The sequence below is a fragment of the Plectrocnemia conspersa genome, unplaced genomic scaffold, assembly GCF_051122295.1.
Source record: "Plectrocnemia conspersa isolate PC_06_02 unplaced genomic scaffold, ASM5112229v1 ptg000010l, whole genome shotgun sequence".
In the NCBI taxonomy this organism is placed as follows: Eukaryota; Metazoa; Arthropoda; class Insecta; order Trichoptera; family Polycentropodidae; genus Plectrocnemia; species Plectrocnemia conspersa.
In genome coordinates, this window is record NW_028277174.1 from 12,348,420 (window position 1) to 12,375,985 (window position 27,566).

Consider the following 27,566-nt stretch of genomic DNA (forward strand, 5'->3'; position numbering starts at 1 on the left):
TTGTAACGCATTGGGCTTACGCCTAAGATTTGAAAAAAAAATTTAGTGAAAAAGCCACGCGCTGCAAAAAAAAAATCCTTGATAAGAAAATTGGGCTGGGAGTAAATATTTTCTTTAGAAATATTTAGGTCATTGATTCAGCAATTTTAGGAAAGAGACTATCTATTGGTGAATGATTGATTACATATATTATACAGATAGCTTTCATAACGTGCAAAATCTACTACCTATAGTCAATATATATGATATATATATATGCCAACTAATACTTATTAAATGATACATTTATTTAAAGTGCAATATAACACTGTAAATGTAAAAGGTAAAAAAATAAACCTTTTATCCTACCTACACTTATTAAGGAACACGAACGCATTTATAAATATTATAACACCATGCACGTAGCATATCAATTACTCGTGTGCTATTATGAGAAACATATTAAAAATATAAACTTTTTCAGGATCGTCTTTTTAATGATTTATAACAATTATTACACGACACAGATTATTTTCGCAAACTGTAGTTAAAATATATTTTGTCAATGTAAATGTTGTATAATAAAGCATGATCTGTATATTCTCTCTATATATGAGCTTTAAATGTACTATGTGTATGAAATACGCCAAATGTGAACGAGTAAACATTCTCTCATCAGTGAAATACTTATTATCGGATTTCTATTTCCAGCACATTCTGATATCAAAAGGAACTAAATGTCGCCGAATGATATTATGTAGATTATGTGTATGATATATAAAGCTTTGGTTTAGAAAAATATGTTTTCTTGTAATACAATTAGGATATTATATTTTGTTATTTTGTGTATGTATTGTAATTGTATTACTCTGACCAAAAACATAGATGTTAGATTCGAGCAGATATTAGTGAATCTTTTTAGAGATCGTATCTGATTCCCGATGGTTATTTTCTGAAGAATGCGAAAGCGGATGTGTAATATCTCCGAGGAATTCGAAGAGCGTCCGCGTCGAAAGACGATTTCCCATCAGAGTATTATCGCATTTCGGTTATTACGGTCCGAGAAGAAAGAAATAGACTGAGACAGATATGTTTTCGCTTTCAGGGGGAGAGTCCTGATGAAAAGCCAATAATTCGCTTGCCGGATATCAACGAGGATGAGACAGTTTCCGGCGCCGAGGCTCCCCTAACGGGGGGCCAGGAGCCAGAGCAATTACCTCAGGGATCTTTGGGCTCTAGTGCGATGGAAAATTTGGGTCCAAGTGTATCGCCTCAAGGTACAGGAAATCTTCAAACTCCTTCAACGCCTAGAATAGACATATCCAGAGCGTCGAGTTCCAGCCATCACGATTCGAGAGACAGTTCGCCTGAGAACGCAATATTCGGCATAAGCGACAGCAGACATGATCCGGAAGGGGCGAAACTAGGATTGGGATTCAGAGAGGACGGCGCTGCTGATCTCAGGTCGTCTACGGAAGAATTAGCCTTTTTAGAACCCAATACGGCCACTACGGAGAAGGAGAGCTCAAAGCAACCGTCGCGCAGATCGCCGCTTATGTTCAAACCGGAAGATCATCACAGAAAAGACAGTCAATGTTCAGACATAGTTCTTTTGTCTATATCCGGAAGAACGAGTAGACTTTCGAGTATCGGTAGTCAAGGTTCAGCACATTCAAACGTATCAGCACATTCCAACATGAGTCATATATCGGCACACAGTAACGTTAGCCATATATCAGGGCAAAGCAGATTATCTGTAATATCAGGGATATCGCGATCACCTTCGCCGCATAAGATGCTTCTAGAAACTTCATTTTGTGGCCCTAAACCGCTAGAAAACGACGTAGGGGTAGTAGGCAACGATAAACATCATACAGAAGTATTGGAGCAAGTTCTACTATCGCGCAAACACGATCCGAAGGATGCGATTTTAGCTGAAGGAATTACTGTGGGTAAGCCTAAGGAAATTGTTCGTGCAGCGCCAAAAGCAATCGTTAAAACAGAAAAAATACCCGTGGTGGTCGAAGTAAAGGAAAACAACGTCAAAAAACCACCGGTAGAACCCACTCGCAAAGAATCGATTACCTCACCAGTAATAACGGTGTCAACTTTAGGCGTTAGTTATAAAAACGATAAGAAACCAAGCCCGCAAGTCGTGAAATCTGAACCCGTTAGTAAAGCCAGACAAGCGCCTTTATTAACGGCTAAGAAGGCGGCAACGTATTCGCAAAAATCAACTAAAAACGTCACACCGTCGGGCACGGAATATATAAGAATAAAGCTGAAACCTGATAATTTTTATGATGAAGATAGCGATTCGAGTCAGCAAGAGGCGATGCAAAAACCGGCGTCATTGAATTTGAGCGAACATTCTAAAAAAAATGCTCCGCATTTTTCACAATTAGTTAAACGCGAAGATAGTTTAAATAAGATAAGTAATTATCCCGTCGAAACGACTGATGTACAAAAATCGTATGCACAAGTTGAACAATCGATATCACAGTCCATTATCATCACACCTAGCGCTAGTCCAAAGCAAGCGAAGTCGAACGGAGACAAAAGGGATAACGGCAGCAGAACTCCTTCACCTTCTGCTGGAAAAACGCCTTCGAGAAAATCGTCATTTTGCTCACTGTTTAAATCTAGAGAAACTATAGTTAGTCCCGAGTCTCCGACTGGATCCGTTTCTAAAAGAAAAGGATTAACTGCACTCGTTAAAGAAACGGGCGGTAATTCTCACGGATCTAGATCTAGAAGTAAAAGCAGAGATAGAGAGAAACCAGGACCTGCAACGCCAACATCCGCAGGAAAGCAGAAAGGCTCTGTTTTAACAATATTCAAACCTAATAGGAAATCTAGTGCTTCTACTTCACCGGTCGCAAGAGAGAGTCTACCGAACATAGACTTAACTCATAGTTCTGATTATAGATACGAATCTAGAAGCGTGCAAAATTTAAGGAGCGCAAAAGAGAGGTTAAAATATTACGATCCACCTGATGATCGCGGATTTATTAGAATACCATTACACACTCCTTCTGAGGAAGAAAAACCAGTCGTTGTAGAAACATGTACGCAAGTTAAAGAAAAGCCGCTGATAAAAACTATAGTGAGAGATGAAAATTTATTGCAGCAGATTAAAATAGATCGCCCAAAAAGTGCACCGACTTCTAGTAGGCCTTCTTTTAGTCAACCGTCTGGAAGTCCCATGGATAAATTTAAAAAACCTGACCCCTTAAAACCAATAGCTCTTCCAGACGGTAGCATTAGAATCCCTTTACATTCTCCGAGCGAAGATAAAAAAGTTCGTTGCGATTTAATGACAGCGGAAGAAATCGAACAGTTAAACAGAATGTGCAGTAATATATCGACGAAAAAATCTGATAAAACTAATGGTAGTGTAAGTATATCATCGTCGACTGACGTATCGAAGATGACAGAATCTGAAAAGACTTCTGAGCAGGAACAAATAATCGAAACTAAAATACACGAAACGTTGATAGATCCAGTGGAGATTGACTCGATACCAGATACGCCCAATATCGAACAAGTTGAAGTTGAGATCGAAAGGAATCCCGACGAAGAAAAGCTGAGCTCTCAAGCTAAGAAGCATATCATTTTTACAACGAAAGTAGGAAGTAAAGAACAACTATTTAGTACACAATTTAGCTTATCTAAAACCGATAGTCAGTCTAGTCAAATGTCCGAAAGTCGAAGTCAAATATCTGAAGAGAGTGTGATCGAAGTTCAACTGGAAGAGAAGTGTAACGAAGAAGTTATTCAAAGATCTGCGTCTGTTGAATCTAAATCGAATTGTGAGATTACGCAGACGCATCAAGAAATTGAAGCTAGTAATGCAAGTTTTATCGAGTCGATAATTCATCGGCAACAAATCATTGAAGAAATTCCGGTTCGATCGATAATATTGCGCGAATCTAAAATATCGATAGAATCTGTAGATTCCGGAAATTCTGGTAAAGAATATCAACCTGATATTAAAGTTAAGCATCCGACTCTCGCCGAAACTTTCTGTATGAGGAATTCTGTTCCTTCTTTGGATGAAACCGTTCATGATTCTTCAGAGTCTGAACGCGATTCTGAATTGGATTTTATCAGAAAGAAGCAGTTGTTGGCGTTGGAGAAAGCAGGTTTAGGTGAGATGAAAGAGGTCGATAGTGAGAGGAAAGGATTAGTGTTACAGCAGGACTCGTTCGACGATGAGCTTCCTTATATTCCGACTACACTGCCGCAAGAAAGATCCGTCGCTCTTCCTATAGTTCCGATTAAGCAACGGCAGACCATCGAAGTTAAAACGTGTCCGATAGAACGACCAAGATCTACAACTCCAATAAACCCGAGTTGTCTGGAAGAATATTGCTCAGATGAAGTGTATACGCCAGATACTGTGAAAGCTGAAAAGTTAAAGATCTGTTTACCGACTAAAGAAGAGTTGCAGGATAAAGCTAAAGTGAAGCAGAAAACTAAATCGCCTAGGAGAATTTCAGCAGGCGCTAGTCCTAAAACGTGGTTTGAGTTTGCCGAGCAAGGGATATCGAATCCGGGGACGAGAAAAAGTTCCACAGGCCACGAATCGGATTCTGATCCGGCGCCGCCTTTACCTCCTAGGGCACCTGTGCCAAAGACGCAATGGATTAATTTTGAGAATATTCCGGAGCGGAGAAAAGCGCCCAAGAGGATTCAAACCATACCCAGTCGTACTAACGTAGAAGTGGGCACTGACGATAAAGTGGTGTACACTTATGTGAATCCGGAAGACTGCAAGTGTGAGTGTCACGAGAGCGGAAAAGACGCGTCGACAGTCGAGGATGCCACGCCTGATAAAGAAGAAGACGAAGAGCCACTCTTGGACGAGTGCGCCGATGCCGAAGGACTGAGTGCGCCCCCTGTGGATACTATTGTGCAAAGGAGGACAGACAGTACTCGAGAAAAACGCAGCGTTATGAGGTGAGAGCTTATTTAATAAAATTACTTTTTGAGGCTATTAAAAACATTTTTTTTTAATATTTCAGCGATGCTTCGCGGCATAGACATTCTGGTGCGACTAATCGAACGAGCGTCAGCAGCGAAACAAATTCTAACAGATCTAGTATGACGTCTCAAGTATGTATTTTTGGTATCATAGTAGCATTTAAACCGCGTAGTGAGAATTTTTACATATCAAATTTTTAATACTAATTATTTTTAATTTAATTTTTTCAGGATGCTGACCGGTCGTCATCCAGTGGTTCTCCAAATGATGGAGCAATTCAGTCCCGTCGTTCCCAGCGCTCACCTTAAAACCGCCCCCCGCCTATCCCGAAGTACCTTTATATATCGATAATTTCATTAGTAAAAGTTTATTATTAATAATAATAAATATAAATAAGTTTATTTAAAAAATATTAAAAAAAACCTTGTACCAATTAATTAAAACCTAATGAAGTATTTGGATTTTTTAAAACCAATAAATTAAAACAACAGTGCAAATATTACGAGAAGTGCGACTGAGTGTGTTCCAAATGCTGAAAGTTCACAAATATACTTAGAATAAATTTGTTAAAGAATTATTCAATAATTTTATCATCTTCCTGCCCCTGAAAAAAATCTGACGTTTTTGAAAACTATATAATACATGTGTTCCCTCGTATTAACCTATATAAGCTTGCTAAAGTGATCGTTGTTGAATTAATAAAAGATCTAAACTATTTATTAACTTGTTTTATTATACGCAGTTGTAAATCAGCTTTTTATTTCTTAAATCAAACTATTTTCGTTCGCCTTTTTATTGGCTCTTTGCTATCTTTCAATTGTACATAGTAGAAAAGCATACAAAACGCATGTACGAAAATGACAAATTTGTGAGAATATAAGTGTCGCATTTTCATTGTTTGTATTCGGATATTTTTATAAAATATGTTTTGTATATATATTTTATTATACATTAAAAATAATAATTATAATAAAACGTACGTTTGTGTGACGACAATGCGTTATTGTTATCAGTGAGAGATTTATTTAAAATAAGCCTCTGTGAATTGTATGTTTTAATTAAATTCTTAACGTGCAGTCTATGTTATAATATAATTTTATTGTGCACGCATTTCTTACGTTTTAAAAAAGCAAATCACAAGAAAATCGTTAAAGCAATAATATTTCTTTAGTATATGTTATCGTGATGTAATAATAGTAGTGATCCTGTATTTTTATTTTGTCACCTGTTATAAAAAATACGATGTACAATCAATCATGCTATGTGATATTGATACAAAATTAGTGATAAGTTTTGCCCCATTATATTTGTTATTAAAAAATAATGATAAAATCAAGTTTAGAAAAAAGCTTTTAAAAGCTCGATGTTATTAGTTATATGCTTTTTCATCAGGTGCTAAACATAATGTTGTTTATGTGTGATTTGTTGTTGAGTGTAATTGTAAATATCTTTTTTAGAATTTGCAGTGTTTAGATCGATTTTTAATAGACACAAATCCATAATATGAAAACATACGTCTAATAGAGCAATAATGATTCCGTCTAATTTGACAATTTTCGTATAAATCAAGCGTGTGTATGTGATAGATTTTTTAAATTAATAATATACATATCTGAACCATTAAGGATAAACCAATAAATTAATAATATGTACAGTGTACATTTCAATCATTATACATATACACCTAACAAACGGTTTATCCTATGAGGCAGATGTACTTTACCTTATTTTTTATTAATAATTATTCGCATAAATCGTTTATTTTTATTTTTATATGTAACTGCATTTATGTTCGTATTGTGATTTGTAATAATTTGCTTCTTTACTAAGATACTTTCACACAATTTTTTAAAACCGCAAGGCTGTGACCGATGCATTATACAATAAATATTAATAAATTGTGTGAAATTTATTATATTTGTATTGTTAAAACGCGTATGTGCTTATGTGAGCAACTTATTTTAATTTTTAAGTAATAAAAAAATCTTGTTGAATATTGCTAATCGTCTAAATATTTTCTATCGTCAGACACGATCTAATTTATGTGTTATTATTATTAAATATACATTCATTATATAATATATGAACTATGTATAGATTAACTATTCGATCAATCGTTTATAGAAATGATCGCTTCGCGACTTTTTGGGTGATTATTGAACGTTTCACTCAAAAAAAGCGCTTAGTTGTATAAACATACAATATATACAATATGCCGTATATTCATAAAATTATTATGTACTGTATATTATACTACTTTTCAAACTAGTTTTCTATTAAAAATCATTTGAAACTTTTTCGATCTAGTATATAATACGCTATTTGATATGAAATTTTTCCATTATAAATTCATCATTGTGCCCTTTTGACGAGATTTTAATATTTTGATTGTTGATAAAATTATTATTATATATATAAATTGATTTCTTGTTGTTATTATATATTAATTAATTAAAAAAAGTAACGTATTATTTGACTGTATCATAAGACAAATAAAAGCATTATGTATGTTAAAGAATGAGTTTAATTTAAAATGAAAATACTCGATCAGTAACGCACTTTTTTATTTTCAAGTTAACTTTAATGCACATGTCATAATATTCTACCTGCATTTTATATATGTATTACACATACACACATATATAAAACGCACACAACAAATAAATAATGCATTTCTCTTTATTTATATTATTTTTTCTGTATACTGATTTTTTTATACACCGATAATAGTGATTACATGCTATACACTAAATTGGAACTATTAAATAACTACTCATATATATATATTAACAGTCCCAATAGTGCCGGTTATTAATACATATTATGTAATAAGCATTTGGATTTTTATACAAATAATCAATTCGTTTTTATAATACACTAATAACTACGATGTTTTTTTTTGGCATTTAAAAACTGAAATGTATGCATTTTGAAAATCAATCACAACATTCATATATAAAGCGCCATTTTTTACGGTAGATATTTCATACAACCCACGAAATTTTGAGTTTGATACACATATATGTATATATTTTATAAACAAGCATTTGATCAACATGAACGATGCTATAATAATTTGGTTATATATTTAATTGTTAAATTAAGTACAATTCATATCAAGCTAATCATTCTTCTTATTTAAAGTCAATGAATAAGCCATCTTATCATATTTATATATAACATAATAATATTATTACTCTCATCGTTTAAATTATTTAACAATATAACTATTTCGATATGAGATCAATCACATCCTTATAAACTATGCTTAATATTAATAATAACAATTACCATTTTTGTTAATAACAACTTTTAAAAATAAGAGTGATTTCACCGTTCACTTAAAAAAAATCAACCTTCATTGTAAAAATACATACATGCTCAAATGATATTATATATGACACGTTTGATATAATATACATTTACATTTACGTTTTACGCAGTGTTCATTATAATAATCAAGATTTGCAAGTATAACAGTTGCTATATATTATATATTTTTATTATTATTTAGTACTAACTAAAATTAATTTATATACATTTGACTAGATGCACTCATCCGTTTTCCGCCATTTACAGGCAGGAAAGTTTCAATAAATAAATAAATATAAATAATAAATAACTTATTCTAAGCATATTATGTATTACTACTAATAATAACTATTTAATATGGTCATATACTGGTCTTAGTCCCATTACTATGTCTTTGGTTTGATAGCTGCGATTTCGTCTCAATTAGAGACTATATAATAAATACATATATATTATATATAAATCATAATATTTACATAATAAATAAATTAATACGCTATTATGATTTCAAGCATAATGAAAATTTAAAATGACACGATTTGTGCTCTAACTAAAAATAATATAAGTCAATTTTCTTATTTCTTACAGTTTGATTGAGTCGTTATAATCAACAAGTTGCATATTTATATTCATTCAAGAGGTAGTTATGGATCGATAAACTAATCAACGGTAAGGTTTGATACATAAACAAATGATTCAATCAACAAGTGTGGGCACTATGCATAATTTTGTGCAAAAATTAGATTAGCATTGTCTAAATATTCATAATAATAAATTCACACAACCCAAAGAAATTTAATTATTAACAATGCTATAAATTCATAGCCTTTTGATGATTCCATAAGTTAATTCTTACATACATTATTTTTTTAATATACAACAGACAATTTCATCAAACATTAGGATTTATAACATCTTGGTCATGATGCAGTGATGTTATTTACATATCATTTATATTATAATAAATTTTATGAGATTCAACCAATAACAATATATTTTTTATATACATAACCTTCTTTTATATATTATATATATTATGCATACGTTTGTGCCGGTCTTTTACCGTCAATTCATTTTAGTCCGAATCAGAATCGGAGCTTGGTGCGACAGGCGTTGGTGCAGCTTCTACTTCTTTCACAGGTTCTTCCCTCAATTTGGACATGGTGGCAGAGGTATAAGCTCCTGGGCCTTCGCCTTGAGTATGCTCAATGCCAACCCTAAATAAAACATAAAAAACACGGTATCCATTAAACTAGCAAAACACATTGCGGCTAGGCTAGCGCATTTTAAAAAAATTATATACATTGCTACGCTTACAATTTATAATTAAATAAGAAAAAATTGAGTTTTCCGAAGGTAAGAGATGAAAAATTTTGTCGTTGACAAGTGGGCGATGAGTCAATTAACTTTGAGAATCTTTGCGTTAGCCCAATGAAGATCTCTTTCATCAACAAGAAAGAAATGATAATATTTACTGTAAATATTAATCGCTGGCGTTAGCCCAATGCGTAAACACAACTACTGGGTAAACACAATCAATAACCAAGTAAGTAGTGAGACACCAGACTGAAATTAAAGTTTCTAAAGCAGTGACATGTATTTTATTAATAATTAATTAATATTATAGCTAAAAATCAATAGCTGTTACTATGCACGACCTAGCTAGATTTTTTAATAACTATACCATATTCACTAATTACAACTTCCCAGTTACAATAGAAATTGAAAATTAAAAAGCGCTATATGTGATTCAAAACCAGATCTTTTGGGTATCAGTTACTGATTTAGTGATACATTATTTTTTCAATCCAATGCATTATTATTATTTTTTTATTTATTTTAAAGGGTTTTATTTATGTCCGAAGCAGATGCTTATTTTGTCTTATTAGTAGTAAAAAACATGTCTATAAAGTTTTTAAACTAATTTGAATAATCTTTTATGTAACCAAAAATAACACGGAACACGATTTTTATTTAGCTATTTATATCTTACGATACATATATTTGGTTTTGATGTACTACTCATAGCTCTGCGACATAAAATTTCCCATGAGAGAAGCATTCATCAATTATTACATTGAAAAGTAATGGAGATTGTGGTCATTCCTGATTAAAAATAGATTCGTTGCAAAGAGTTATTCATGGGGTGTTCAGTGTTCTGATCAACGCTCACTCGCTGCCGTTCGGTCGCACGTAGCATGTTTATTTTTTTTTAATTTAAGCAGGTGTAGCGATCATATTATAATAATTGAGAATTGAGTGAAGCATATCGAAACTAAATTTTGACCAATAAGAGAGCGCAAAAAACAAGTATCTCTTCTCAAAAGTCAAAAATCCACATCAAAAGAAATAAAATAGTGCCGTCGCCGTCGCAGTGTAACGAACGCTCGGTAACGAGCGTTCTCACAGCGACGGCGCCAACACGATTTTATTGCTTTTGACGTGAATTTTTTACTTCTGAGAAGTGATAATTGTTTTTGCGCTCTCCTATTGACCAAAATTCGATTTGAATATACTTTAATCAGAAGTCCGTAGTAAAATCGGTAAGGATAGCTACATATTTTATTAGACAAACTATGGAACAATATGCGAGATGCGACGTCTGTCTGTACTTTGCTTATTTCCCCCTGAGAGATAAGTTGGCTTAAGATGTATTATGGACTTGACCTAATGAAAGTTCTAAATCTATAGTTAGTTTAGGTTTTGGTTTGAACAGCAAATGAACGTTTCGCAATTGGCAAATTGCGTTTCATAGACATTTTAGTTAGATAATATTTTCACTAGTAGAAATATATAAATCTACTGATGAAAATGTATTTAAACTTTACTAGTGAAAATACAACTTTACTGAAAAATAGTATTTATACATCGCATGTAAATAAATAATGATAAGTATGTAAATAAATAAATTACTACATCTGGAAAAGTTGAAATTATATAAATTCACTAGCACCTGCCAGATAAATTATATTTTCCCTAGTAAAAATATATATTTACCGGTGAAAATGTATTCTGATATGATTTCACTGAAATTAAATATTTTAAAAATATATTCGAGACTGTTTTTTTCAGTTTCAGTTTCAGTTTATTATTTATAGTTCATTCAGATTCATACTGTTTCATGTGACACGCATTTTTCTGGTTAAATTCAAGGGGAGCAAAATAACGTTCATAGAAAGCGTTGGTCAGAACAGTGAACACCACATGAATAACTCTGCAACGAATGTGCTTAAAAATATAATTAAAATTGTATAAAAATAAATAAAAATTTTAAGCAAATAAATAAACATTTTTTTAGAATAAATTTTACACCCGACAGAAAAGTACCCAAATTGGAATTTTAAGAATAAACCCTATTCTAAAACGTGCCTATCCTATCCTATTATATTAATAAACTAATACTTGAAAAACACGGGCTCCAAACCCAAGTGAACCCAAATGTTTCTGTCGTACCTGTGAAATCGGAATTTATGATTATATATTTTTAATTCTGACCGAGCATCACTGATTAGATTTTTATAGTTTTTTTGATCTCAGGAATAAGCATCGTCATGAATAATTTAAAATAAAAACGATTATCACCGCTTACATCTATTGATTGTAAGCGGTGATAATCGTTTATAATCAATAACATATACGTCACTAATTTACATACTGATTTCAGTCTGGTGTCTCACTACTTACTCAGTAGTTGTTGATTGTGTATATGCCGTTGTAACGCATTGGGCTAATAAGCCTGTCACGTTACAACGACAGATTAACAATAAATAAAATTATGTGTTTAAACGTAAACGTAATAGTATATGTAAAACAAAATCGTAATCACTTACTTATATTCATGCCTGGCCAGATATCTCACGTACTTCTCAGGAGGCTCGTCAGAATCATGGTTCTGGAGACTCACAGACCTTACGACCGTGTGGGAAGCTTGAGTTGCTGGCATCGTGAATTCCACGTAGCACCATTCGGCCAATTTTTCAGGGATTTGGTCGTAGCTGGTCAGAGCCATGCGACAGACAAGATTGTGGGTGGTGTAGGCACCTTGTCCTTCTTTGGGCAATCGAGGCATACGCCACACGATCGAGCGGTGCTGATGCTCATATTTAGCTTGACCCGAAGTGACCTCAATCAGAGACTCTTGAAGAGTATCCACAGCACCCAAGAACCTTTCAATGCCTTTGATTTTACCGGTGCGTCTGAGAAAAAATAAACAAAAAATAAAATAAAAACAAAATAAAGGTGAAATATATTTAAACAATTCATACCGATGAGCAGATTTCACACTTCCGTATCTAAAATGTTTCTCAACCCTGAAAAGATAAATCCAGCATTCGGGAATCGGGAAGCGTATCATTACATCTTCGCATGGCACTTGACCCAAGGATCTAGACGTAAAGCCTGGTACTAAAGCATCAGCTCTTAGTTCCACCTGAATACATAAAAAAAATTAATTTGTAGAAGTAATTCTATCGATATATGTACACACAAAAAAATGTAAATACCCTATTGCCAGTGACACACATTACAGCCTTCAGCTGTAAAGGCAATTCCCTGTTTTTAGGTGGTCTGATTCTGAATCGCATCAGTTCAATGTAGCATGCATCTGGAGGTTTAAATCTGTAAGCAGAATATTATGTATAAATAAGAAAGATCAAGATTTTAGTGTAAATAAATTATTACCTTATAATACGAGTCTTCTGATACTCTTCGGGCTGTACGCATGAGTGGAACTCTACGGCTTCCAAACGAATCCATTCTTCTGTAGCAACTGGAATGATATCGTGACGTCCTACAACTTCTTTACCTTGCCTCCACATATCGTTGACGCCCAGTTCAACATCAGGCATGCCTATAAACATATTGTTATTTAAGATAAAACTTAAAAAAAAAACATATCTTAAAATCATGAATCATACCTGATAAGAAACCCAAGAAGAGCAGTCTAACCCTAGCTATTTGCTTGATGATATGGCCTTCTGCATCTTGCTCCACGTAAAGCTCATCAACGGCTGTGATTTGAACCTAAAATATTCCACACATTATTAAAATTGACAAAATATAATAGATTTACAAGAATTGGTTAAGTTCTTACTTCTTCCATCTTATAATGTAGAGCTCTGTCCCTATGAGCGTTCAATTTAAACAACGCTTCTTCTATGCACATTGAGAATTGCTTCATGTCTTCATAAGTAGTCGATCCTATTTTGAACAGCTGCGATATCTGAGGAGCGTGCTCCACAGGCAATCCCAACTTCTTCAAATCGCTGCCAAACTCTTTAACACCCTGATAGTCTCCCTGGATTGCATATGCAGCAAACTGACTGAGCTTATTAGTGATTCTTTCTGCTTTTGTAACCTGTCCTGGCCTGTGAAGTTTATTGACTATTTACATAACACGTGGCAAATATGTTGATTGTGTAATTCAGTGCTATTCAGATAGCGATAATATAAATAAAGACACTAACACAGTTTGATTTTATCTGTGAATATTTACTCTTATGAAGCGTATTTTTACTTAGCTCATTATGTTTTGTCTAAGCTAGTTTTTCGGTCATTAATTTGTATGTAGTTTGAGTAGTGCTGATTTAATGCATTCTCACCTGACACCCGGTCTTTCTTTGTAAAACACGTACTGCAGCTTAACAGTGAATATTTTCCCGTATTGATCGTATTGCTGAGCCGCAATGTCTGACACTGAATAGCAAGCCTGAAGTGGTAGCTCTTGGAAAGGTTCTTTATCAGTAGGGGAATTGAACAGTTGAACGACTGGGTTATCTCCTTGATACACCAGCTTCACAAAGATTTTCTTCCAGAATCTAAAGAATACTCGTGTTTTAAAATCAAAGAATTTGAAATAATACATTGAAGTTATGATGCAGTACCTTTGTCCAGTAATCTTCTTTTTGTTCGGTTGTCTCAGTTGCACTTCCCAACCGGGACCGTCAAAGTGAATTCTGGGGAATTCTTCCAAAGGCTGGGACACGTCGTCGTCGAACAGCGGAGTCGGAGGAGTTTCTTGAGAGTCTGTACGTTCCAACACCTTACCTTCCATGTCCATGCCTTGAGATATTTCAGGTTGAGCTCCGAAAGCGGCTTCAGCGAAATTTGCGCTCTTATCGAACGGATTGAATCTCGGTGACGTGTCTGTGAACGCCTGAGCTGGACTTTTGGGAGGTGGTGCCAAAATTGGAACAGGTCCGCTGTGCGGTTCAAACGGCACGTCTCCTTCTCTGGGTCTGTCAAAAACACAAACATTATTGATGTGCTCAAAACTTTAATGAATAGAAACACTTACTTGATAAAAACATTGAAGCCTCCATCATCAGAGTCTTGCGAATCTCCTTTTCCAAACGGAGCGGGTGTACCAGAAGGAACTGGAGGTGGTTCGTTCAAAGTCAAAAAGGCATCAAAACTATCATCAACGCCAAATCCGTCGTTTGCTGCTGAAGTAACAACGCCAGCTGAGCCATTTCCCCACGCTGAAGCGAAAAAATATATGATTAGAAGCAGTACAATTATGGCTTGAATATAGAAGAGGCTTGACTTGACTTAGATGTAAATATAATTAAATAAACATGGAAAATTCTAGAATATTACATTATTTAGTAAATAAAGCAGTCTCTGAAGGAGACATAGCTGATAATTTACTATATCTATACATAAAATAAAAAATAGAATGTAGGCTGAGGAAATGAGAGCAATTAATATGTTGTGTTTTATGGAAAAGGTAATGGAAGAAGTAGTAATCAAACATTTAAAGGATTTCATTATTTCTCAAAATATTCTACCTTAACTATTGCACAACAATATATGTACATACTTAAAAAAATAGATAAAGTTACAAAAATTACAAAATAGGGCAATAAGAGTATTTTTAAATAAAAATAGATTTACTAATTGTAGAAATATGATAGGTAGATTGAAATAGTAGTTGGATATTCAAGAAATACATTGAAGATGGAATAACGTATAACAATATTCCTAATACAATCCGCAAAAATAAAAATGTAGCGGGTTTCCTCAATGGACTAAAGAAACACTTTCGTGCATTAAGAAATAAATAATAATATTAAAGTATTTTCTTATATGTTATTGACTAAATAAATTAATAAAATAAAATAATAAATAAGAAGTTACTCACCATCATCAAACCCTCCTCCACCTCCACCGCCGCCGCCGCCTCCTGAACTTCCAAAAGCGTCGAAAGCATTATTGTCTTTAGAAGCTGTAGACTCAAATTTAGCTGCAAAATCGTCGAATAAGTCGTCTGAAGCATTTATTTGTACTACAGGTGATATTTCAGCGCTGAATGCTGCCGAAGGACTCGTGAAACTCGGTTCGTTAAATATATTATTGCTGTTCTGCGGCATATTAGAAGCAAACGCATCTGTAGTTGCAAAAGCTGAGTCAGATATTGTCTGTGAATGTTCGACGTTTGCGTTGAAAATATCTGCTTGACTTATCACCATATCTTGAGCTCCAAACGGATTTGATTCAAGGACTGGTTCGTGCGTGTTGAATGGCGCTGCTGGTATTTCGGGAGATATATGTTTCGGCATTTCATAAGCTGGTTCGGTGATAACTTCTTCGGATTGGATGTTGAAGGAGTCGTCGAAGTGGACTTGCGGTTCAGGTTCTCTCTTGAAAGAATCGTCAAAGTGTACTTGTTGTTTATGTTCGACTGTTGGAGATCGGTCCGGAATGCGTGGAGGTTCGCGTGTCGGTTTAGGAGGGCTTTGAACGACATTTGAGTTTTCAACGTCCACGTTCGTCGGTTGAGGTGAAGTATCTTCAAACGTGGGTAGCTCCACAGGTTGTTCGACAATTGGAGTATCGATTTTTTTCGGAACATCGACTTCTTTAGCTGTTATTTCAGGCTCCATCGACGATTCTGGCATATCATCTGTAAGGAAATCCATCGGTTTTGCAGGTTCTTCGTGTTTTTTGGGCGTGGAGTACAGACTGAGAATATCTTCTTTTGTGGACGTTTTCGGATGGAATTGCGGTGTCGGTGCATCAAACAGGCTAAAATCGTTACTCATCGGGTCGTTGGTTCGGACTTGATTAATTACGTGTGCATGGGGTGGAACGTGAGGTGGTACATGAGGTGGTACATGAGGTGGATGATGAGGCGGAACGGCTGGGGGAGGTCTTTGAGGTGCTACGTTTGGCGGTGGGGGTTTCTGAGGAGGTGCGGGTCTCGATGGCGGTCTCGCTGGTGGCGGTCTAACTGGAGGACCTGGCCTCGGTGGTTTCGGTGCGGAATCTTGAGTGGTCACTTCTTCTTTAGGCGAAGGTTCTTGCATGGAAATTACTACGTTGGAATTGTCTACGATTGATTGTTTATTAGCTTGCGAGGAGAGTAGATCTACGTCTTGAGCAGGTGGGCTGCTATTTTGTTGCGGACTACAACTGTATTGCGTAACTACGTCGTCCACGTCAAACATGTTCACGTCACTTTCGTCGGTCGACATCAAGTCCCTTTTCTGTTCTCCGTCTGTCAAGAAATCGCCGAATGCGTGCTCAGGCGTTGGGCTGGGAGAATGCAAGTCTCTCATAGAAACAGGACTGGGAGTTCTCGTGGGAGGTATTCTATCCAGCAAATGTGTACTAGTTAGTTCCATATGACCGGTCACAGATAAAATCAAGTCTTTAGTCTCAGGCGCTATCGGTCTAGCTGGAAGGGGAGGCCTTTTTGGCTGTTTGGTATTTTCATCGTCACTTAGGTACACGTGAGCGGAATCTTCTTCTAAAGCATTTGTCAAGTTCAGATCTAAGTCAGTCGGTTTTTGTATTGTCGGATTCGCGTACGTCACAATGGGATGTTGGTCTTCGATAGTCGTGTCGAAGAAGTTCGCCGAAGAGTTAGTGGTAGACGGCGCTGTCGAAAACAGCGGCTCGTTTGCCTGATTTTCATAACATTCGTTGATCGAGGTTGAGAAAAAGTTGCCTGTCGAGGTTGTGATGGGTTCGGATATTCCAAAGTAATCAATACCAGTGGTTGTAGCGGTGACTGCTGCTTCAAATTCGACTGCGCCAAAATCTGAAAATGGGTTGCTGGCAGCGAAAGGGTTGTCCGCATAAACTTCCGTTCCGCCAAAATCTCCGCTTAAAAACGGATTAAGAGCGGGGTTCTGCTGCGCCGCGAAATCTTCGCTCATCGCTAAAAATGGATTCGCCATGATGATTCAGTAAATGTAAGCTCCTAGTTCATAAATTCAGACTCCAAGAGTTTCAACTCGGTCTTTCCCGGTCCTAGGTTATCTGCGATCGACGTATCGAAAGGATCTATCTCATCCTCGTCGGTGGTGTTGACTAAAAATCCTGCAGTAGAAGCGGAGATTTCAGGCGTTAATGGCTTAATTTGGAACACGTCGTCGGAAGGAGCCAATAAGACGTCTGAGGCGTTGTTTCTTTCACCGGCGCGAGGATCAAAATCTAGATCGTCAAAAGCTGGCGTTTGCGCGAGGAGCTCGTTCTCCAAAAATTTCAACTCGGTCTTTCCCGGCAATAAAATATTACCAACTGAAGAAGTGTCGAATGGATCGACGTCGAATTCTTCGCTCAATTTTTCTTCTTGATAAGGAGTCAAAACTTTAGTATCGACTGAATCTTCTTCCGTGATAGATAAAAAGTCCGTCTTTTGTTTAGATAAGCTCTCAGGCTTAAAGGTCAAAGGGAAATCTGAGTGCCTGCGCAATTGCGCGAACTTCCCTTTAACGACTTCCTCCTCGTCTGCGTTTAAATCTTGATCTGAGCTGCTCCTTTTGATAGTATCAGCTTGCTCTATCGTATTCTTTAAAATAGACGTCACAGGTTTGACTTTCGGCAGCGTCGTATCAAAAAAGTCCTCTTGCGTATCAACTTCCTCGTCAGTTATAGAAGCTTCTCTGGCGTAATAAGGAGTTAACGGTTTAACCTTTTTACCGTCCTTATCAAGTGCTAAATCGCCACCTTCAGCGGGTATTTTAAACAGGACCGACTTATTCACGATTAAGTTCTCCGGTCTAGATGGCTTCCTTTGAATATCAGCATTATTCGGCGAAGTTTCTTCAGCTCTCGGATCAAAATCAGGATCGCTGAGCGATCTTTTAAGCTCTGTTTCGCCGAGGAGTTCCTTTTCGATAAACTTTAATTCTGTTTTACCAGGAGCAGTTATGAGATCGACGATCGACGTATCGAAAGGATCAGAAAAGTCAAACTGATCGTTTTCTTCGATCGCTACAGGAGCGATGGGTGAATCTGCCAACTGCGAGAGATCTGTGCTACTTCCACCTAGCAAATCGCGATGGATCGGTCTCAAAGTGTCAAATCCCACAACTTCGCCGTTTTCAAATCCAGATATTGATTCTCGAATACCGGCCGGATCGGTGATGTGGATGTGCACTGAAGATTTTCGACGGTTATTAATATATGCTTTTTCGTCTGCTCTGGGATCGAAATCAAAATCGCTGTCGCTGTGTGGCAAGCCAACCGGGGAAGAATTGAGTATTTCGGCTTCGATCTGCTTTAATTCAGCTTTTCCAGGTAGTATATTTTCTGCAAACGTTGTATCGAAAGGATCTGGGCCGTCGCATTCGAACTCGTTCAAAGAAGATGTATCAAAAGCTGGACTTAATGCCGGTTCGAGATTAACAACAGATTGACCCGGTCCTGCGGTTGGACGCGGGGGCGGAGGTCTATTCGGTTTCTTACTTTCTTCGAATACTGCCCAAGAATCTTCTTCGGTCACAGGTTCAACTGCACAAGTTACGTCGACTGGTAATCCGGATAATGCGGCCGGTTTGCTCAAAGATTCAGTCGCTAATAGTGCGAATTCGTCGTCTTCTTCAACAAGAGCGAAATTATCAAAAGTATTTAATATATCCTGTCTGTTACTTTCTTCTTGATCTTCCTCTGTGTTCTTTTGAATGAATTGAGTGTGTAATGATACACTTAAATCGACTGGGACACCGTTGGGGATATCTTCTGTGTCGTCGTCTAATAAGCTTTTAGATGTATTAGTTTCTTCGATAGGTTCGCACGAATCTTCGCTATCCTGATTGTCTAGAAGCAAATCTCTGGGTATGCGTCTTTTAGCTTTCTTGATTGCTTCTTTTGAAGTTGCAACATGATCTATGCGACCGGTTAATACTTCTACAGCCGCTCCGATATTAACTAGCTTCTTTCCTTTCTTGGATACTTCTGGTCCTTTGATTACTATATCAGCGTAAGATGTGTCAAACGGATCAGGACCCGCGTCGGCTTCGTCTTCGGGCGAGCTTGGCACATATGCTAATTTAACTTCACCTTTTTCTACCGCTTCGACGTATGAAGTGTCGAAGATATCGTCGAAGTCGTCTTCTTCAGATTCGGTTTCCGATAGAACTGGCTCGACGGGGACGGCGGATGTTGCTTCCTCGGACGGTTTCTGTTGATGTTGAGACGCTTCAGCTTGTTCTGCTTTGTGTTTATCGAATCCTGCCCAACGTTGATCTTCTTTTTGAGTGTCTTTCTTGAACGGTAGCTCCTTGCCGCACCGATCGACGGTCTTCGGTCCAGCAGTCACTCGCTGAAAAAACGAAGTTGATTTGATACGATCTAAGTCGCCTTGAGTTTTCTTGAGAATAGAGTCGACGCCGGTAGTGAGGGCGTTGAATTTAGACCACTCGTCGTTTTCAGATGCAGGTTTCGCTTCGGATGATTGATTATGCTGTTGCTCTTGCTCGTTATCTTGCGCCGCCGCTTGAGGAGGATGAGCTTGATGCTCTCTCCTGTACTTCTCGAGTTCTTCTTCAGTGAAGAGCTCTTCTTCTCCCTTCCGTTTTGACTTTTTACCTTTCTTCTTTTTTTTAAGACCTTTTGGTATCTTCAGCATTATCTAATTCACAACGCATTGAGGCTTCTGAAAATATATAACAACGGCAAATGTAGGGCATATATAATATATAACATATAAACGAGATAAAGTGTCAAGTCCAGAGTATTGATTTTTATAAAACTTATGTCATCAAAAGTAACAGTAAAGTTATAGGTCAACCTTTATATGAATGAACTAAAGCACATACATACATACAAAATATATGATACGCGTGTACATGTATTGTATGTTAATCAATATAAGATTTAAAAAAAAAAAAGTTTATTTAAATTTAAATATCATTATGTTATGAAGCGGATTATTTTATATTTTTGCATAAATTAAATTTGAACTTTTGACATATATTTGCAATATACGTATACACATGTATATGCATATATATATATATATAATCATATAAAGCGGAACTTATAGTGTGTGACGTCATAGCTCCCGTTTTTTTTGTTTTGCTATTTTTATTCGCTTATATTTATTGTATTAATAATTTAAATACTTGTTGATGGGTGTAATACTCACATTAGGGGCCTCATCACTACATATGATCCTACATTGCGAAACTTTCCTCAGGTTTTCCGAAGATACATCGTAGTTTTTCCTGACGATCCGGATGACTAGTAGGTAGTTCCGTGTGAGTGTTTCTATCTGGTTTAACGGCGATCCGGAGTGGGTTACGTCAGCGGCGGCGGACGAGGGTTTTCTGTGGGGTTTTCGGCGCCGAATGCGAAGCGGGAGAGAAAATGGCCGCCGATGGAACCCTTCGCGCATGCGTCCCCATTTTATTGATCGGTCAATTCTAGTGCGCACGCGTATTGGCACGATCAGGATCTGTACAGGAGGGGGAGAGTCACCTGACGCATGGGGTTGAGGGTTGATCTGGAAGGCGTCCTACCCTCTTTTTGCGTTTCGGTAGGTCACCGAGTGGTGATTCATAGGGCGCATCTCGCAACGGTCGAAACGCTGTTCAGGGCAGCTCAACATTTTTTTATGACGATATAGATTTTGCTCTATGCAGATAGAGGAAAAATCAATTGTCCATCTTCGCAGTGGGCTTTACAATTTGGCAAGCTATGGAAATGCTTGGCCTCATTCCAATGCGTATAGTGTGGACTGAATATAACGAACGTTTTAAATAAATATTAAAAATATTTACATTGCATTGAAACAGAAGAAGATCCTAATAAAAATAATTTTTATTCTAATGTAACTTTAATCGACCGGTGTCTCAGGCAGCATTAATTTATTGGTAATTAATTAAAATTAATTTTAGTATTGTAATTTAAACTCGGCAGCAGTTAGGGCATCCAAATACACCGTTCTCGGATATTTTTCTATTAATTAACCGGATACTCGGTTCGGTTCCGGATAACCTTTGTCCACTATTATATACTAAAACAGAAATATAATTTATATTATAAATTAAAATATTTGATTTTCGTATTTTGCTTAAACAGTATTTAATTAAAAAAAATTATTTAAATAGAGATTAAAGCCGATGTATAATTGTTAATATTAAATTAAATCGAAATATTAAAATACACACAATATATAATAAAGCAAAAAACATTATACATTTATATTTTATATACATACATACGTAAGACTTATTTTTTTAAAATTCCACAGTCAAATTTGTTAAAAAGAAAATTTATCTTGCTGATATTTTTTTCTAAAAGTACTATTTTAATAATATCAATGCATCTATTGTTTTACATTTCACAGAACTTCGAATTTTTGATGAAAAATTATTTGAAACAGATTAAATTTAATATATAATTTAAATTAATTAACTACTCAAATACCTTTTTCTGTGTAATTGTTATCAATAACGTATGTATGTATGGATTGTATATAAACAAATGATTTAATTATTAAAAAAATAATATATATATTTTATAAAATTTAATAATGGCTGTAAACACTGAAAATGTTATAAATTTGATTTTAAGATTTAAATTACATCCTATTAAATATTTCTTTTTAAATAATATATTTAAAAGTTAAAAAATTAAAATCTATGGGTATATAATTATTTAAACAAAACTTTGAAATTTACTATAATATAAATCAGAAAGAATTGTTTACAATAATTTTATTTGAGTGGTAATAGCAAAAATAAATATGTATAATTATATTAATATATTACAGAATACAGATAAATTTAGAATTGCATATGGGAAATAAAAAGCGGAGGTTCAATACAATATATAAGTAAAAAGAGGCGGAGGGGGGTTCCTGATCTTCAACCGTTAAATTAAAATTTCGATTAAAATCAGTAATTTAAAATTAATTACAGCGATGGCTAAAAATGTGTTTCTACTATGAGTTAAAGGATTAATAGAAATTTAATGAAGTGCCGATCATTGTTAACTCTCGCGGATTATAAGCTTGAAAGCATCATAAAATTTAATAAATCTGTTTCGTAAAATTACGCTCGTAAAACCCCCGGAGTCGTAGGATAAGCGAATGTATTCAATATGATAACTAAAAGTATTCGTCAAAATCTGATAAGATTCAAAATATTATCATAATCGTTGACAAGCGACAAAAAAATAATTTTGCAGTTTTGCTTTTTAATTCTGTTTGATGGTTTTGCTTATAAATTTAAATAAAAATGTAGCAGAATCTGTATATTCTAGCAGTGTTTTTCACCTGTTGCATTAAAGACATCGAGTACCATTATGGATTTTTCTGAGACCTCGACAAATATTCTTGACCTTTCAACCTCAGCTACTTTAAAGTTACATTTTGCTTCTAAGCTAGTTATAACATATTCTAGTAAGTAAAATTATATTTATATGACTGTGAGAGCGTTTATTGATCTTCATTCGTCTGTCTCACTCGATGACACCAAAAAGGCGACCAATCATCTCCTTTTCAGAATAAATTGAATTACTTTTTTGCCTGCTTACATTTTGAAATTTTTTCGGTCCACCGTTTAAAATCAGGTTAATATTTATTTAAATTATGTTTAAAAATGCAGAAACCATTTACTGGTAAATCTAAGGTAAAAATATTAAAGATAGGAATTCTAATGACAATTATTATGCCACTAGAGAGAACTCCTTATGATATGTTCTAATATTTATTTATTTAAACACATACATACATGTGCAGGGTATTACAGCTTTAATATGAATCTACTCTGGGTAGAAAAAAATAATACATAAAAAAATATTTACAGTAACAATTAGATTATATTATATATAATATTGGCTAAACCATAATGCGTCCACCAACTGCGAGTACCTGGATGAGAATATGAGAATAAATCAAAGCAGTGCTTATCATGACGGCTTAGGCTGAGAACGGAGGTTGAGCAGTTTGTTGGAGCGTAGCTAACTATGCAAAGCTTACAGGATGTTAAAGCTACAGGTTTCTAATGGACTGGAGGGTAATGGCCTATGATCGACCATAAGGAGCGGGTGGAAACACGGAGTACGTTTACTTCTATTCCTGCATGCGATACTACAAACAATACCCGGTAACGCAATCGCTAGTAATTAAGTGGCACACAAAAACTAAGTTCTTCCAGAATCTCCGTAGTATGCATATTACCTACCAGCAGCTTGAAGAAGTGTTTTCCCAAGTACACTCGTAGATATCATATCCCAACACACCTTGTGAGAATTTCGTGGGAAATAAAAATTAATAATATTTATATTCCGGTAGACAGGTATATAAGAAACCTTTTATTGGATTTTTTTTATTAGAAAATAAATTTAATACTTTGCACTATAAATACTTTAGCGTGCGGTACACCTTTACATTTGTTGACAGTTGCGAAATGTCCATTTTCTGTTCAAACCAAAACCTAACCAAACCCCAAAACATAGCCCTTTTGCAATTTTTATAGTGCAAAGTATTAAATTCATAGTGGAAGCTATCAAATTTATAGTGCAATTATAAATTTACCTTTCTATTAAAAGCGAATTGGTTGGATTATTTGCACAATCAGACCAGAGAACCTTGCGCACAATGCCCTCGAGCTCCTCATTGATGCCCACATCGCGAGACAAATTATTGCATATGTTTTTTATAAGCTCATGGTATCAATAGTCTGCTTGAAATAGGACACATAAATCGGTTACCACTTCTGTACGATTAAGCACGTTGTCATATAACAATGAAGAAGCATATATACATATGTTGTAAATAATAAATCATTTGTAATATTTTTTATCAATATGTATTTTATGTTTACGTTATCTAATCACTTAAAGTGAATACTTAACAGTTTTAGAACACTTCCTTTTTTATAACTCAATACATTTGATAAAACTGATATATAGTATATTGATTCAAATGCCGTAAAATAATTGCCTCAGATCTTTTTTTGGCACCCAGCACGCGCAGAGTTTAGGATATATTTTAATAGTTATCACATAAAGAACAGTTAATTAATAGATCATGATTTTATACACACATAAAAAATATTCAATTTTTGAGTGAGTTAATCAGTGACTGTATATAGTTTTCAATTTCTTTCTTCAACATTAACTTTTCGACACGATTTTACCATACTTTGCCCGCTCGTAACTTCACAATAAATTTCGGCAGCAGTTTTCTCTTCACATAAAATAAATAAAGCATTGAACGAATAAAACACAACTTTGCTTCGACTGGAGCTTAGGAATGGTAGTGTTATTAGACGTGATCTAATGCAAGTTCTAAAATTGTAATTATATTTAGAACTTTCATTAGGTCAAGTTGGTTTTGGTTAATTCGTGTAGGTTAGATTTTGGTTTGAACAGTAAATGTACGTTTCGCAACTGGAAAATTACGTTTCATTTTACATTAATTAAATTATATCTTCGCTAGTAGAAATATATATCTACTGGAAAAAATATATTTGGACTTCCCTAGTGAAAATACAACCTCACTGTAACATGTATACATAGCATGTAAGTAAATAATGATAATAATTGTTTTTTGCGCTCTCCTATTGGTCAAAATTTGGTTTAGGTATGCTTCATTCGATTTTATTATAGTAATATGAACACTAGATAACCGAGAGTTTTCACTGCGATGGCGACGGCAGGATTTTTGCTTTTGACGTGAATTCTGAATAAGGACGTCATTAGGAGGGGAGCAGGTGGGGGCATGCTCCCACCTGCTCCCTAAATGACGTCCCTATATGCTTCTTTTATACGATATTCATTGGAAATATCGATTAGGATGATAAGTAATATCTATTTGTTACCACCAATCACCATCCGTCCGCCAAATGCTGTAAATATAAACGGCATTTTTTTTAAATATCTATTGTATTATATTTGTATTATGAACCTCAACTATGTAATAGATAGAATCATATATGAATTTCAAACTAGTTTTATTAAATTTACGATGATCTTTTTAAACTATAACCAACTTGATAATGATATTAAAGTATTTCCTAATAATGCAAATCGATAGCCGAGCGTTATGCCCATTTATATATTATAGTCAATACAAACTAAACGTTGATTGTTGATTTTGTTTGCTTGATTGTTAGAGGCGTGCAAAATTATCAAAGATAACAAACCAGTTAATATGTACAATAAATACTCGCGTATTTACATGGACTCGCGCGTCTGTAACTCGCTATTTTTCGCAAAACATAACTATTGCTAACGTTACTGATAATCTCGCCGGCAGTATTGGCGCCAAATTTCTCAGAATACGCGTTAACTGCCATTATCGGTGCCGCGAGGTAAAGAGATAAAATCGCGAACCTTCGCACATTAGTTTCGACCCAATTTATTGTTGTACGGTCGCATGGTCATATACTATATGAAGTCATAACAACAACAATAGCAGTTTGTTTATTGTCATTTGGGTTGTATGATTCTGTCCACTTTGGCCGAATTGTTAGATAATGTGTGTGTTAAGGTGCGATCATTTTAATATTATAAAGTGTGTTTTAAAATCGCGATTCGCAATTAGTTTCAGAAAACATGTGCCATTCCGCTGCGATTGGTTGTTAAATGGATTGTATTTGTAACGTAAAGAAAAGTTTGTGTGCTGTTTATATATTAGTGTTTCAGATAATGATCTGTTGATAATCAGGTTTGTCAATATAGCAAGTAACGAGTGAATATATATTTTTTGAAAGCCCCGAAAGGCTTAAGGCGGAGACCGTCATGGATCGAATCTGTCATAATATTTTTTTGCCATATAAACATGCTGTGTTGGCAAAAATAATTTTAAGAAAATCTAGGAAGACCTAATCTGTGCTGATCGATCGATATTATATTATTTATGTAACAATTACTAATTCCAATCTCTCAGACACGATAGAAAATTGAAAAACACTAGGGTCCGTATGGGACTTGAACCCATCGACTAGTCTTATCTGCTGATATATTTATTGAATTTATTTCATGAAGTAAATTATCAATTCATGAATAAACTATCCAAAAACAATAAGAAAAAATAATTAAATTTAACGAAGACAAACGTTACGAAATGAATAATAGAAACGACACATTAAAGTTTTAATTTTTTCCGGCCCTTGCTTCTGTTGCACAAAGGGTTCCAAGAGCCCCGCAAAATTGACGATGGATTTTTGGTGGAGCGCGAGCTTAGGTATACGAATTTCACAAATATACATATAATCTGAGACGGCAAAACCGACCCCAGAATTCGCACTATTTTTATTTCCAACATAATTGAAAGAGTACTCTCACGGCCGTATAATATTAGTTATTTTAATATTTACCTCAAGCCGTTGACTATTTATTGGGCATTGCCGAGTCTTTCACAAAAAAATATCACTTGAAGAAATCTTTTTGGAACGGTTTTTCTGAGAAACGGTAGTTTTGTCGTTTCGCTTAGGAATTTATTAATCGATTTTGTGCGTTATTTATAATTTTTGAGAAAAAATATTTTTTGTTTAATTTAAAAATACTCGTACAAAATGATTAACCGAGTCAAAAATACTATTTTTGGTGTTTTTAAATGACCGAATTTTGATTTAAACCGGCATGGAAGCCCTACGCGCATAGTGAAATTTATAGATTGTAAACTATAATTATAATTAAAAAATAAATGTCGGTAATTTACAGACTATAATTTCAGTTTAGTGTCTCACTAATTACTTAGTAGTTGTATATTTTGTTTACCACGTTGTAATGAAGATTTACAATAAATAATATTCTATTACCGTTTTACTTTTAAGATAGAAAGAAGAGATTTTTTTTATTAATATTAGAATATTTATTTTTTATAATTTATTATTGCATTTTAATCCTAGTTAATTTGAAACATAAATGTTTTGAATTAACAGTATCGATTATAGAATATAAATTATATTTATCATATAACTTTATTAGATGTTATATACATATATGCATGCTTTAACAAATGTTGAATTAATATAAACAGTATAAGGAATATCAGCGATTAAGTTAAAATGTTATTAAAAATAAATGTTAAAATATAAGTAAA

At 34.8% G+C, this 27,566-nt stretch overlaps 3 protein-coding genes across 5 annotated transcripts in view; 1 reads left to right on the plus strand and 2 right to left on the minus strand.

The window, feature by feature from the left end:
* Positions 1 to 7,354, plus strand: part of LOC148230649 (uncharacterized) — a 28,914-nt gene extending 21,560 nt beyond the window's left edge. For all 3 annotated transcript variants that reach the window (XM_088195352.1, XM_088195354.1, XM_088195355.1), the window contains 3 exons: positions 1,085 to 4,941; positions 5,007 to 5,097; positions 5,197 to 7,354. In XM_088195352.1, the coding sequence (XP_088051478.1) occupies positions 1,085 to 4,941; positions 5,007 to 5,097; positions 5,197 to 5,274 (4,026 nt within the window). In that variant the 3' untranslated portion in view covers positions 5,275 to 7,354. The remainder of the gene's footprint in view (positions 1 to 1,084; positions 4,942 to 5,006; positions 5,098 to 5,196) is intronic.
* A 174-nt stretch (positions 7,355 to 7,528) lies between these two features.
* stnB (stoned B) lies at positions 7,529 to 18,797 on the minus strand. Its single transcript, XM_088195182.1, has 11 exons — positions 15,420 to 18,797; positions 14,574 to 14,757; positions 14,161 to 14,514; positions 13,879 to 14,094; positions 13,371 to 13,644; positions 13,195 to 13,300; positions 12,959 to 13,127; positions 12,781 to 12,895; positions 12,544 to 12,707; positions 12,109 to 12,474; positions 7,529 to 9,495 (listed from the first exon to the last, which is right to left on the minus strand). Exons 1-11 carry the CDS (start codon positions 17,458 to 17,460, stop codon positions 9,354 to 9,356), a joined length of 4,131 nt encoding a protein of 1,376 aa, XP_088051308.1. The 5' UTR covers positions 17,461 to 18,797; the 3' UTR covers positions 7,529 to 9,353.
* Positions 16,255 to 20,941, minus strand: stnA (stoned A). Its single transcript, XM_088195183.1, has 2 exons — positions 20,655 to 20,941; positions 16,255 to 20,162 (listed from the first exon to the last, which is right to left on the minus strand). Exon 2 carries the CDS (start codon positions 20,133 to 20,135, stop codon positions 17,484 to 17,486), a length of 2,652 nt encoding a protein of 883 aa, XP_088051309.1. The 5' UTR covers positions 20,136 to 20,162; positions 20,655 to 20,941; the 3' UTR covers positions 16,255 to 17,483.
* Between the last annotated feature and the right edge of the window lie 6,625 nt (positions 20,942 to 27,566).